At 31.8% G+C, this 15009-nt stretch overlaps 1 protein-coding gene across 1 annotated transcript; it reads right to left on the bottom strand.

Moving 5' to 3' along the window:
* Positions 1 to 881: 881 nt before the first annotated feature.
* On the bottom strand, positions 882 to 12194 carry LOC137824734 (endoribonuclease Dicer homolog 2). Its single transcript, XM_068630405.2, has 23 exons — positions 12080 to 12194; positions 11640 to 11746; positions 11329 to 11506; positions 11056 to 11169; positions 9916 to 10050; positions 8418 to 8502; positions 8270 to 8334; positions 8009 to 8149; positions 7585 to 7713; positions 7372 to 7492; positions 7165 to 7264; positions 6268 to 6463; positions 6025 to 6185; positions 5647 to 5865; positions 5279 to 5493; positions 4861 to 5132; positions 4359 to 4762; positions 4174 to 4277; positions 3360 to 3553; positions 2839 to 3048; positions 2274 to 2681; positions 1762 to 2040; positions 882 to 1397 (listed from the first exon to the last, which is right to left on the bottom strand). The coding sequence occupies exons 1-23, from the start codon at positions 12155 to 12157 to the stop codon at positions 1050 to 1052; spliced, it is 4263 nt and encodes a 1420-aa protein (XP_068486506.2). The 5' UTR covers positions 12158 to 12194; the 3' UTR covers positions 882 to 1049.
* Positions 12195 to 15009: the final 2815 nt, after the last annotated feature.

The raw sequence follows: 15009 nt of genomic DNA on the forward strand, positions 1-15009 counted from the left end.
TCAAAGGTTGACCTGGTTAGCAAGACTAACCCATAGTTAAGGGATGACCTAATCCAACCCTAATCGCATACCAACTCCTTAATCCGGCCCAACAACAAGGGCCCATCAATGTAATATAAATATCAAGCATTCCAAGAAAAAAGGTACGTCATTATCTACAGTGTTCTGACAGCCGAACACGGCCACCCTACTAACTTGAGCGTTGGATTGCCATCTGCAGGTACCCCACCCGTCTGAGGAGCCACCCGGCGAGGAAGACTGAAGAGTGTTGGATACACGAAGACCGACCGAACAGCATCCTGAATCAATAGTTCTCCCAGTCCCCAGACTAGTTCGAGAACACATTATAAGGGAAGTATTTTCTTACATGTTACTATATTATAATATATAACAAATTTAATTTATAAATGTTTATAATTTAAACTATAATGTGATTATATATTTACATTTTTCATATACAACACAGAAATTGTAATCCTGTAAATTATAATTATTTAATTTTTATTTTAATTCAAAAAACTGGCAAACCAGTCTTCTATTATTTATAATTTAATATAATGAATTGGCTGAAAATTACACCAAATTGATAAGTAGTGACAAATTTTTTTATTGAAGCGATTCTTTATATTTGTTGCATAGACATGATCAAAATTTCTCTTCCTTAGATATATTTCCAATGTTCCAGCATCTCTTGTAAAAAGACAAACATAATGACTAATAGTAAACTTTTTCACAGAAGTTGCAAAACAACTTGGACCAGTTCTCAACAAAGTACCAAGTTTTTCAAAACAAGGATCCATTTTCTTTGTTGTGTTAGTGGTATCAAAACCTAAACCATGTATTAAAAAATATATATTTATTTTATATATGACTAAAATTTACAATGAATGAAGATGACAGTTAGAAATCTTCATTTATTTTTGTATATAGAGGAATATATAACCTTTGTACAAGTGGAATGGAGAAAACCGTTACAAGACCAAATTAAAACAAACACTAATGAGAACCTAATGATTGGTTAACCAATCAAAACTTGTGTGTCTATCCTATTATAACTTTTCTTCCTTCAAAGAAATCAAAATTTCTTTGTGGACTATCTTCTTGGCTGTGTTCTTAAGAGCAGGACCGAGATACTCAAACTGGTGAGTGATTCCATCAGCTTCTACCTCCATTCTGTAATTAGTTACGCCATCTTTGCGGGTCACAATGTCTTGTATAATATTATAACTTCTTTTCTGGCAAAGTTCATTCAACTCTCTGATGGGATGGAGCTTCAATGTTTCTGGTGTGACAAGGGGTTCCAAAAGTGGCCTTATGCTTTGCCACACAACCTCCTTATTGTATCCTGAATCAACAAGAATCGCTCCAGCCAGAGATTCTATAATGTCTCCAAGCACCTATCAAACAATAAGAAATTACATTATGAGTTTTGTAATGGTTAACACATTGTAGATCATCGTATAAGTCACAAATACAACTCTGCTGCAAAACTAAAAGTAAGATATGCCAAAGAACTAATGATCCTAGCGAAGGCAATAAAGCAAGATAATGTTTGAAAGATACTTTACATTGGAGAATCATAAGATTTTGATCAAATTTACCAATAATGTTTAGTTCTTTAGTGTAGTAAAGTAACTAATTCACCTTCAACATTCTATGGGTTTTGAAAACAAGGAAACGGGTCACAACAAATCTAGATAGCGTTAACTCAATACTGGATAACAATCATATGAACCTATGAAGTAAATTTTAACAACTAACCTTAGGAAGTGATGTCTCTAACTCGTATCCAAAAGTTGACGATGAAGATACCTTATCAAAACTGTCTAGTGATATAGCAATATGTTTATGCAGTTCTTGTGAGGCATGGAGTACATGTTTGTGCAAACCGTGCTTAATGGCAGACCATGCATAACAATCGTTATTCACAGAAGCTGATCTCATGTCAGTTAACTGCCCTGGAGACATGCCAGGATATTTTTTGAACAAGTGCCAAGTAATCAGATAATCCAGTACTGAATCTCCAAGATACTCTAGTCTCTGCAGGGCAAGGAGTACATTATTTACAAATAGAGATAAATGAATCAAAAGTAACAAGAATATGAACTAGAAATGATTGATCATGAAGAATGTGTTCCATTACTATTTATCAGATCCCACCAAAAGATAGGCTAGTCAATATGGGGTTGGAGAAAGCTCATTCGTACATAATAAATTTGTGATAATGCAATGTCTTGTTTCCATATGATGAATAATAAGCAAAAGTAAATTACCTGATAACATCTAGGAACTTCAGGCAACATGTAAGAACCATGGGTCAGAGCTTCCACTAAAAGAGTACGGTCATGGAATGAATAATTCAATTGTGATTCTAAAAAGGTGACATGAATCAGTTTCTCCGGTTGAATGTCAAAGTGCCTCTCATAGGGTATTTTATTAAAATTCACTTTAATACCAACGCAATCCATAAACAACAATGCAGCCTTTTCACCACCAGAGCTGAGGAAGGCACCAATTAGTGCCTCAACTACATCAGCAATAAGCTTTCGCTTTAATTTTCTTTGTCCAGAAATATAAATCTTTTTCCCCTTGCTAATAAACTCTTCTATTTTAAAACTTCCAGATTTATCACCAGGAATGGGCCAGGAATGAGGATCAAATGGCTCATTTCGTATGAAACCCTGCAAATAAAAAATAATTCAGAATTCTGATGTTTCAAGATGATAATGCAATCCTTATGATAATAATGAAGGATTCTAAAACCATGAAAATTCATCTCTGAGAATGGATAAAAACTGAAACAATAATATCAGAAATAAATAAAGAGGGAGAGAATACCGGAAGGCCAGAACTGCACCCGAACTTGTAGAGTGCTGCGTTAGAAATTATCTTTTCCCTCTTCAAACTAAGGAGACCTTCATGGTCACTTTGATAGGTTTTAAAAAGCTGTTGACTGACAGCATATTTTAAAAAGGAATCTCCTAGAGTCTCTAGAGACTCGTAATGGAAGGGCTCGTTGCATCTCTTAGAAGTTATTGCCTCTAACACCTACAATGCCAATTGCAGATACCTTTTAGTGTAAGTATGAACCTACACTTTGAAAGAACACTAATACAAATCAACCAAAAGATGCTAACGTAGACCATTTCCCACTGACAAGTTTCTTCCCAGTCTTCATCGAGTATTGACTGACACAACTGCTTATGTATATATAAAGTATACAAGAAAACTTGCAGTAAGATAATTTGTTTTCACAACTTTTTTGGCTATTAAAGACAATTAACCGACATATAAAACTGCCTTTCCCGAAAAAAAAAAACACATGGAAACATAAATTTTTCTTGAGCAATTGTACATACCTTCATTATTTGAGTTTCATTTTGCGCGCAATGATCCAAATGCATCTTTTTTAAGTTGAAAGCAACAAGCAATGATTCAATCCGATGCATGATTGACGGAATAAATGAGAAGGAATAAATGATACTATCTTTTATTGGAGACATGATTATAGAACACAGTTCAGGAGGTAATTCAACAAAGGCCTTGCTTGCTTCTGAAATGAAAAACATGAAGTAAGGATTTAGATTGGATCGCATATTGTTAGTTCTCAAAGACTAACACTAAAATTTTCACAACTTTTTTGCACATGAATAAATACTTAGGCCTCGAGACATTGGTAGCTAGGTTCTTGTTAATAGCAGTTACCGCCGAAGCGAATGCAAATTTTATTCATGTAAAGATTATAACATTGGATTTCAGAAACAAGCAAAGCAACCCAATACAGAGATAACAACTAAGAAGCCTAAAGTTTTGTGCCACACCCAAACAAGTAGAGATTATTTTCATAGTTTTAATTCGAAAAGAAAATGTTCAGAAGAAATTACCATACAGACAAGCCTGATTTACTTTCAATTAAAATGGCAGGTATACATTCACAAAAGTCCACCACAATACAATTGATATTGATTACAAAGGCAACCCTAATTTTAATAGTCATGGGCATAGTTAACCTCCTTGTATACACCTGACACAAAACTGTTAAATTTATTTAAAGAGAGAGAGAGATCTTCCATGCATTATGGACATCAAAGATTGAATATCCTTGGTTCAATCGCACTAAAGAGAGATCAAGGAACAAAATAAAATTAACAAACTGAAAAATCAAGGTCAAACCTCCTTCTTTCCTTTCTTTGCGTCCATCACTATAATTTTTAGCTTGAAAATTGTGTCTTGCTTTAAGTAGCTGCTGATGTTCAAATTGCAATGATATACCATGACTGAAAATTGTAAACAAAAAAATAATGTACTTTAGTAGATAAAATAACCTGAGAATAAACATAAATAAAAAAACTACTTACTGTTGTTCATAATAATTTTTGTACGTAGAAACTTCACCAGTCCTTAGTTCCATAGGCGAGTTTCCATCTAATTCCATTACACCAGTAGTGATATAGAAATAATTCTTACCACTAACATGGGAAGTGCAAACCAATGCATCCTGTAGTTTACAAGTGCACACTAGACCACTTTTTGTCCATATGTGGGGTTGATGATACTTGCACGTAAAATTAGATGCATTTACAGAATTGATAGCTAACCAATTAACACTTGATTTCTCCCCTTTCCCAATAGCTGGAAGCAAAAGATAGTCGATGTCAACTTCATGCAAACAGCTTTTGTCTAAACCGATTGGAAACTTGTTTATATCACGACGTATGAGAATTCTAAGCAACGTGGCCTGGAAATTTTTACACAAAAGAACCTGGAAAACAAAAACAAATTAACAATAAATACACAAACATTTTGTTAACCGACTTGCAAATAAGTTGGATACAATTAAAGGATAACTTGATAGCATACCTGATCCTGCGAAAGATTAATGGTTCCCTTGTAACTTAACTTTACAGACACATCACCTCTGTCAAATCCCATATCGAATTGCGAGCATACAACTTCTGTATCAAGCTCAACTCTCATAGCAAGAAAAATATCTTCCACAAAGATATCATAGCTAAAATTTTGACTGAGTTCCATCAAATAACAATGGTATGTTGTGTGACTATTATTTGACACACAATTTACCAATCCAAATGGGACATAAGTTGGTTGGTTATCATCATAAGGTTCATTCCCTGAAAGAATTTGATTGATGTGGAAATCATTCAAAGATTTAGGTGGAAGTCGATAGAATTATATGGACGAACAGAGTTTATGGAAACAATATTTAGAAAGAAAAACACTAATAGTAAGAGAAATTAATAAAAGGCATGTAAGTTACCAAATTCCTGAACCTCTGCTGCTTCAATGATAATATCAGGAACAAGATTATCAGTCAGAGCTCCTATCTTATGAAGTTGTTTGCAAGCTTCAAGGCATGCGATATTCTTCAAGAGTTTTTTGTCACCAACTACATGAATAGGCTGTAGAGGACAGCTCTTGGGAAGATACAATGTTCCAGTCGCTTTGTCCCACCTTGGAGTCGGTTTAAAATATCTAAGAGAGTAATCTAGATGGTATAAATGATAAAGAACAAGATAAAAAAGAAAAGCAAAACAACCAGAATGATGCAAAAAGAAAGTATATCTTAGGTTCATTAAAATGAAGGAAGAAAAGCCACATAATAGGGGAAGCAGTGAACTAACTAACCCATCTGCAGGGAGGCGTGAGCAGTACAAGTATATCAAACTGATGCTAGAACTAAGATTTGCAATGGCTCCAGTGCTTGCAACATGATAAGCTTCCTTATCAAAGTCATCACCTTCAAAAGGATCACATGGAAGGGAAGAATGTCGCAAGGACTCCTTTCTCATGATAGCCGCACTAGCAAGGTATTTCTCAACTCGAGAACATGTAACTGAATCCCCACTGTAATTTAGAGTAAAATAAAGGATGGTTAGGGAAAATTTACGTTAAAGTTAACTAGTAAAGCATAAGTTGTCAATATATTTTTGTCTCTTGCAGCTTTGTACTTAACTAAGCACCAGAGTAATAAAGGTACTTAGGGAGTAATGTAAAATCAAATACCTCTTAACCATTAATATATAATCTGAATTTTTCATTCTAGCACGTCCTCGGGACTGTATGAAACTGCACACTGTGGGAGATGGATCAAATCTAATAACTAAATTGCAACTTTGAACATCTAAACCCTCTTCAAGAATTGATGTTGCAACAATGATGTTGACCTGCATTTTAATTTTTTTCTGTTGATAAGACCTTTCATTTGATTATTACAATACAGTGGACTGTTTAAAAAAAGCAACATACCAATCCCATTCGAAATTCTTCCACAATTTCATTTTGTTTTCTCCTTGACTGATTTTTCAATCCAAAATTGTGTCCTGCAATGAATTTAATCTTCCAGCTATTGTACTTTGGAAGCAAGGTATTGAATAAATCTTGAAGTACAATGGCGGTAATGATTCTTTCAACAAAAATTATGCATCTCATGTCAGTCAAACCCCTACAATTGCAGCAAAAGTAGCAGATCCATCAAATAGATTTTATATAATCATCATAATAACATAAAGAATGATCACTACGTACAATCAAACAACAATCGCCTTATCCCACTAGGACTACATGCAATCAGTCGATAAAAACAGTATGTTGACCAACTAGTCAGAATAAATTTTCAACACTCATCCCAATCTGAAGCTGACAACGACAGGCTTATATTCTAGAAAATGGAGCCAGTATATTTTAGGTTAAGAATCAAAGTGATCACAAACTTACCTGATCACACAACGTTTTAAAACCATTATTTCAAAATCAGTAGTGTGTGATAAAATTTCTTGATTCAGTACCTCTTATATATACTTTTGGTTTTGTAAGTGTACTTTTTTTAAAATTTAAATATAAAATATGGATTCAAGTAGCATTAAATGCTAAAATAAATATTGTAAAACATTCATCATCAGTAAACATAATTCTTAGTAGCAAGAAATGATAAAAAGAAAAACTTACTTACAGATGCATAAACCATATGTACAGATTGAAATCATTTGTAGAATACATTATATTTTCTTAGGCACTTTTTCATCTCATAAGAAACTTAAACAATCTAATAAGGAGAAGTAGAGTCTGGAGGCACATCCACAATAATAACATGATTTCAAAACCACAATGGAAACATTAAAAAAGAAACCTATCCATGATTGTAACCTGTACTCAAGTAGAGAGTCTATAAGACAGCAAACTTTGGAGGTCAACAGCCCCATCTCCAAATCCAATTTAGTATTATCACCGATAGACCACTTAGCATCTGAGTAAGAAAAAAACATTGTGTGAAAATTAATTAATGCTAGAAATGCAAGCAAAAGATTTATATTTAAGATTTCCCCATTTCTCTCGGTGGCTGAGAATCATTACCACATTGCAAGTAACTTTTCAGTGTGTCTACACACGCCAAAATAAAGTTTTTAACAACTCTATCCCCAGATTGTCCCCATGAAAACGAGTCAAATTCACTAGAGGATAAAGACTCAGCAGCCTGTCACAAAAAAAAAAAAAAGAATTAGCATTTATGAAAAACCTTAAAGAGACATGGGAGACAGAAAGTTTCTGCAGGAGAAAGGCATGAACCTTCAAAGCCAACCAAACACCAAGCTCATCCAGACTAAATATCAAAGCATAAAACATCTTTGTTATTCTTTTTTGTGTAGACTCAGCAGCTGATTTAGTGAAATCTAAACTTCTTAGAGTGAGTTCATGCTGAGAAACAATAAAATCCATTGTTAATAACCTCTCTGACAAAAAAAGATAAATAACTTATAAAGTAGCACTAAATATAAATGAAACTGTGACAGTAACTAAATACAGGATGATGATGATATGATTGGTAATTGAGAATTGATTCGATTCAAATACAACTTCTCACGCAGTAAAACAAAAGACTTTGGGTAAGAGTCATACTGATATTTCCATGCTCAACAAATATGGGATTTTTATTTTTCTTAAATGTTTCAAAGTATATTTCAAAAACTGATATATCTTTAAATGTACATACCTGCTCCTTTAACATCTTGAGCTTAGATGCTATTTCTTCAAATAATACAAATTGAATTTCATCGTCATTGTAAAACTTCAATTTTGGTGTTGATGTTGGTATGAACTCAGTTATGACAGCTTCACTTACACTCGTATATACCTTCATTTCAAAATATTTGTCAAGAAAATAATACCTAGGACAAGACCCATACAACACAATATCATGGGCAGAAAGAACAAAGCAAGAAAAAACATACAAAAGAGGGAGAGAAAAAACTACCTTTGAATGCAGTAGAGTCATTAGTTTCTGAATATTCTCTGACAAGGATGATTCAGAATTTCCAACTGGATTAAAAAAAAAGTGAATTAACATTAGAGAAAGAAAAGCAGATATTCAAGGAGCCATAAACTTTTCTAGGCCTGTATACCTTTCGATTTAATTGGAGATGCAGTCATACCAAAAATTCGAGGGAGGGCAGAACTACCAGATTGTAATTGGGGACGATAAAACTCCTGCACGAAATCAATCTTAAAAAGGTAACAAACTAATTCCAAAGCACAAACTAAAACCACAAGATGCAGAGATGCATACAAGATGGTGGTAATTGACTAATTGTCTTCAAACAAAATTAATTACAAATCTTAAAGGACCATATATAATTGAAAAGGAATGATACTATTGAACAAAAGTCACCAATTCTAATTATAATCTCGTTGGTTGTTCAGTACAATGGTCAATGGAACAATAAAATTTCAGAAGACATGCATGAGTTCACACCACCTTAATACATCCATGGATTATTTTTATTTTTTATTTTGAAAGCAGGTCCTTTTACATATTTTCTTTGAACAATGAAGTAGTTTGGGTCCAAATCAATTACTCACAGTATAAAATATACTGCAATTTATATGCATGGATAGAAGAAGGAAAATATTTTAATGTCACCAAACAACCACAGCTCACATCACACCTCTCCCAATCTTTACACTAGCCTAATCTTTACACTAGCATATAATGGTTGAACGTATCTATAATATATACCATTGGTGCGAGCAAAAACACGGAAGTTTTTGACACGTGTCTCAACCACAAATTTTCAGAAAAAAAAATGTAGAATATAAATTTACCACAAATAGAAAATAGAACACTGTTGGATATTTAACAAAGAGATGTGGCTCTCTAAAACCATGCCACTTGGATATCCAATGGCTGTGTTAATTGCCTTCCTCTTCCCTCAGTCTCATCCAATATACTGTGTTTAGCAAGCAGAAGAGAACTGTTCTTTTGGCACCTAAGTTCGGTTTCGAAGATGGGTCTCACTCAAATTTTGATGTCACCCTTGTGCTGGCAACCATGTTAATATCTCAGCTTCACGAAGGGGCTGTCACAGAACCTCCTGCTGGGGCCACCAGACCACACCCTAATACTGAACAGCACGAGAACTGCAGAGCAAATGCGTCATCAGAGCTTCCATCTGATCACACCCGCATTTGGTCGAACCTCTCAGGTAGTTTCAATATTTGGATTGGATAATTTTTTATTGATCAAAATTCTCATTAGCTTTTTCATTTTACAGCAAGTGCATTTAAAAGCATTAGTTCTCCAGAAGAGCGGCAGACACAAGGAGAAACAGTTTTGAATGATAATGGTGGAAGAGAAATTCAAAGAATTAGCACAATGCACATTTCAAGAGTAACAACATGTCAACCAAAATTATTTATTATTATTTTTTAAATTGTTATTTTTATCAAATTAAATTTATGTAATAAATATATTATATTTTTAAAATAAATTCTTTCTATTCCAACATAGTAGTAGTAATACAACATATTAATGAAGAAGTCACTACTCAAATATACTATTATATAAAAAAATAGTAAGAAATTCAAAGACACAGCCCAGTTGAGAGAAAAGCTAATACTTACAGTCATGATGCAGGCATAAGGGTGTTTACCCCTAGCATGATGGCATTCATCCAGTATTAAAACCTTAATCATATTCAGTTTGAGGAAGCTGTGCCTCAAACAATTGAGCAATATTACAGGAGTCATGACAAGCACCTGCACATTCAAAAGCATTACTGATAGTATTTTCGACTTATACATGCAGAAAATAAATAAATCAGAAGCATCATATTAAAAGTAACAAATGACAAATAGGCATATTCAAGCAATTGAAATAGAAGGCAAATACAACGTTTCAGTATACTATAAGATTTAACCGAGTACAAAGGTCAAAAATAAGACGATCGAGATTGTCAAATTTAGACAACATGCAAGCATGGATTCCAAAAGGAACTACAAAAAGAGTTTGTGGCAGATGGCAGTCAATGAAGAAAATGGAGTATCTCAGTGATCTCCTCAGAAGTGATCTGGGGTGTATACTAGGTTCAGAAGCTAAAAATCACATAATATTTTTGGAAATTTTACTTCAAATATAATGTATAGTAATATAGTAATATAAAGTATCGATGTAAATTTTTAAGTGAGAAAAAAATTTAGACAAAAAGTTCTAGTAAAAAATATATTAATTATGAGTTTATGAAATCTTTAATTCAGAAAAATTAAAACAAAGCAATTAAGTACACAAATAGACATGCATTGAATGAGTGAGTGACAACTACTGAAACAACAAAATAGGATAAGTTTAAAAGTGTTCCTTCAAATCCTTTCCATTTAACAATTTAAGCTAGTATGAACTTTCAAATTTTTTCACTGGAAATGGTGAAAGAAAAGTATAAAACAAATAAATAGCAAATCCTTGGGTTGTGTGATTTATATCAATGATACAATATAAGACAAATTCATCCATGTATCTTAAGTTTCAAAGTCATTTAAAATCCATAATGGGTAGGTAGTTTAATTGTGTCAAATCATAAGATTCAAATAATGAATCTTAAGATTATAATCTAATAACTACGGAAATAAATGTTCAGCCACCTTTTCAAATGGTGAAAATAAGAATATATCACACATGACAAACAGATGGGTTAAGATTAAGCAAAGCAGATCCCGTAGAAATAACAAAACAATCATTCAGTTCTGATAGAATGCAAAAACCTTCACCTCGTGTTTCTCCATTTCTTGTTTCCATGTCCCTGCATCCCAAAAGTCAACTCCCATATCTCCCCAATACATTCCCACTTTCAAATCGGTATGCATTTTTACAGCTTCAGCTTGCTAAATTACAATTGAACAGAAGCAACAAGTTAAAAGATACCGAAGAAAAAAAAAACAGTGAAAGTACTGATCCATTACATAGCTTCTCAATCAACCAGCACAATACAATCTAATAATGAATCGACATTACAAAAGGCATAGCAATAGAGAGTGGCATACTTGAGAGACCAACACAACTTGGGGAACCACAAACACTGCAATAAAAGGAGAAGGCTTTCGGAGGTGGTGCGCATAGCTGCGAAGTAGCATGATAGCTATCAAAGTTTTGCCGGAACCAGTCTCCAAGTACACAATTGTATTCTCATGGATAGCTTTGTCCAATGCTTCAAGTTGATAGCTACAAAATAAAACAAAACAAAAAATTAAGAATCAGTGAGAAAGGGATTGTACTCTGGTAATAACATATTCAACAATGCATGCACTCATAAACACTAGAAGTTTTTACCATAACATGTGCACATTAAACTCACCTTCTGGCAAATGGAAGAACATCACGTGTAATCTTCTGCTGCTTGGTACGAGTGTGTGAACAATTTGAGAGTGCACCTTCCATAGCTTCTTTGCCTCTTTGATCAACCTACATTCAAAATCCAGCGAAAGAAAAAAACCCCATTACAAAAACGATCCATCTCCTTGTCATGGAAGACGAAAACAGCAAAACAAACTCAAACCCATAACTCGCAGACACAAATAGAATAAAGGGTAATGCAAAAGGATCTAGCTTTACCATCTTATAAATGAGAATGAGTAATGTGGTGTGTGCTTGTATATAACAGATTCCAAAAACAAATAGTATAGTAAGCACATGAAGCAAGTCATGGGGTCACATTTTGTTACAAAAAATAATGGTGAAAAGATGCAGTCACTGTACTAATTAACACGAGAGAGAAAAGTAGCTGGGAATGGATACCAATTCTAATTCTTCACTTTTTCGTTTATCTCCTGCATGCACTGAGAGATGCACTGAGAGAGGGAGCGAGGAATCCATGACTGAATATGAAACGACAAAGCGGTACAAAACTCGGTTCAGAGGAAGAAAGAAGAAGAGTGTGACTAGGAAGAGACAAGACTTTGAAATTTATAGACAAGAAATTTCAGGAAAATATTATTGGAATACTACTTACCGAAATGCACATTTTTACAAAAAAAATTATAAAATTCTTTCATTTTTCAGTTTATTTTAAGAAAATAATTATTTCTCTTTTTAGTTGTTTTCATTTTTCAATACATATAAGTTAGTTTTCAATTTAGTGTCTTTATTTATTTTACTTCTATTTTTAAAATTGTAATTTAGATACCTAAAATTACAAAATTTTAATTTATAACCTTCAAAATAGAAATTTTTTTATATTTTTATAAAATTAATAATAATTAATTTTTTTATCCAAACATTCAATGAATAACTCATGTTAATTTAATGAATATAGAAAAATATTTAATGTTTTATTAATTATTAATTTAATTCTCTTTCAAAAGTAATTATTATTTCATTATATTTTTTCTTTGCTGTTAGATGGATTTAAAGTCTTTCTTTTTATAACTTGATCATATTTATAATTTATATGGGATCTTAAATACTTTTTTTAACATAATAGAGGAGATTATACTATAAATCTAGCCAAATTTATTCCAATAAATTTATTACAAAGTAAATTAAGCAAAACTTATTCAATAAGTTTTAATATTGTATTAGAAAGTAAATATTAAATTTAGCGTAATCTCACAAAATTGATTAAAAAAATTAATTTTTAAGTTTCAAAACAAAAAATTACACATATGAGTATTAAGCATATATACTATGAATGAAGTGATCCTATATAAATTTAACAAAATTTTAAATTTTAAATATAAGGCACTCTCATGTATTGATATTTAAAATTAAAAATTTTAATTTATAACTTTCAAAATAAAAAATAACTTATATTTTTATAAAATTTAATAATCATTAATTTTTTTATCCTGACATTTAATAAATAAATCATATTCATTAAATGAATATTGAACTATTTAAAGTTGTTATTATTAATTATTAATTTAGTTCTTCAAAATTAATTATTATTTTGTCATATCATTTGATTTTTGGAGGCAAACGTTGGAATTTTATTAAAAAATAATAATTTTTGAGCTTCTTAAACTTATTTTTTTAATAAATAATTTTTAAAAATTCGTATGTAAACACTACAAGAAAAAACTACTTTAGCTTCCAACAAAAAGTGAAGACTATAAAAAAGAAGTTACTAACAAGGGTGAAGTCTACTCAAATTGGATACAAAAATAAATATCAAACATTTTGTTCATAATGGAGACATTTAACTCACTAAAAATTATTAAAATAATAATAATAAGTTAGCGTATAGAATAGGGACACAAAGTAGATATAATGAAAAAAAAGTGACAAAATAATTTGAGTCTAAAATGTGAACACAAAGTGGATGCAAGTTAAAAATTATTAAAATAATAATAATAAGTTAGCATCTAGAATGTTGACACAAAGTAGATGCAATCAAAAAATAAGTTGCAGAATGATACTGCGTCGAGAATGTGGACACAAAGTGGATATCGGGACATTTGTTATCTCACGTAGTGTCTCCAATGATGACGTTAAGTTTAATTATTGTTGGAGATCCCACATCGACTAGATATCAGGACATTTCATAGTATATAAGTGGGTGTAAACCTCACCTTATAAGCTAGTTTTATGAGGTTGAGTTAGGATTAAAGTTCACTTCTTAATATGATATCAGAGTCATTTTGAGCCTATCCTAGCGATTCTTTGCTGGGCTTATCAAATCACATGCTATCGGTTCGTTATCTGACCAGCCATAGTATATAGTCCCACGCACGAGTTGGTAGTCTCGGGGTGAGGGAGGGTGTTGTTGGAGATCTCACATCAACTAAAGATTAGGATCATTTCATAGTATATAAGTACGTGAAAAGACTTAAAGTTCACTTCTTAATAATTATTTAATTTTATAGTCATTTTAGTGTCCCCTAAACCTACGTTATAGTTAAATAATACTTTTTTTCTTTATGTATGCTTAGCCAACACTACCTTGTAAATTTGTGTCCCATTGAAGGTCGTATCTAATGCATAGCCACCAAAATATTAGCTTTCATTTATATTGGGACGCTAAGCCCACACTAGTCCCATGTAGAGTCTCTTTTCGTACTTTTTACGTCGCTCTTTTAGAGACTCTACCATCATTATTTCTTGTAGTGAAAATCTATATGTAATGAATATTATTTTTTATACGGATAGGTTTTGCAAAATTTATTTACCTTTACATACGAAAAAATCGGTATGTATAAGCAATAAGCAATTTACATACTATTTTTTATCAGTTTGTAATATCTGTATGTAAATCCATAATTACATACTAATCTAAATCCGTATATAATAATTTGTGTGTATTAAACAAATTTCTAGTATTGATGAATGTTAAATATAATTTATTCTTAGAAAATCAAAATCAACCTAAAAATATTAGTAAAATAATTCATGAACATAAGATTAGATAATTTTAATATTTCTTTCAAAATAAAAAATAGTTTATATTTTTATCAAAATAAAAAATAATTTATATTTTTATAAAGTTTGATAATCTTTAATTTTTTTAATCCTAACATTGAATGAATAAACCATATTCATTAAATGAAGGTAGAACAAAATTTAAAGTTGTATTAATTTAATTCTCTTTCAAAATTAATTATTATGTTCTTAATTTAATCATGTTTGTCGATGTTAGATTTCAAACATATTTTTTCACGTTAAGAACTCGATACTTTGAACATGGAAATAAAGGAGGATTCCATCGATGCAATAATTTTTCCTCTAATAAA

Source organism: Phaseolus vulgaris, chromosome 8 (genome assembly GCF_051622355.1).
Source record: "Phaseolus vulgaris cultivar YP4 chromosome 8, ASM5162235v1, whole genome shotgun sequence".
NCBI lineage: Eukaryota > Viridiplantae > Streptophyta > Magnoliopsida > Fabales > Fabaceae > Phaseolus > Phaseolus vulgaris.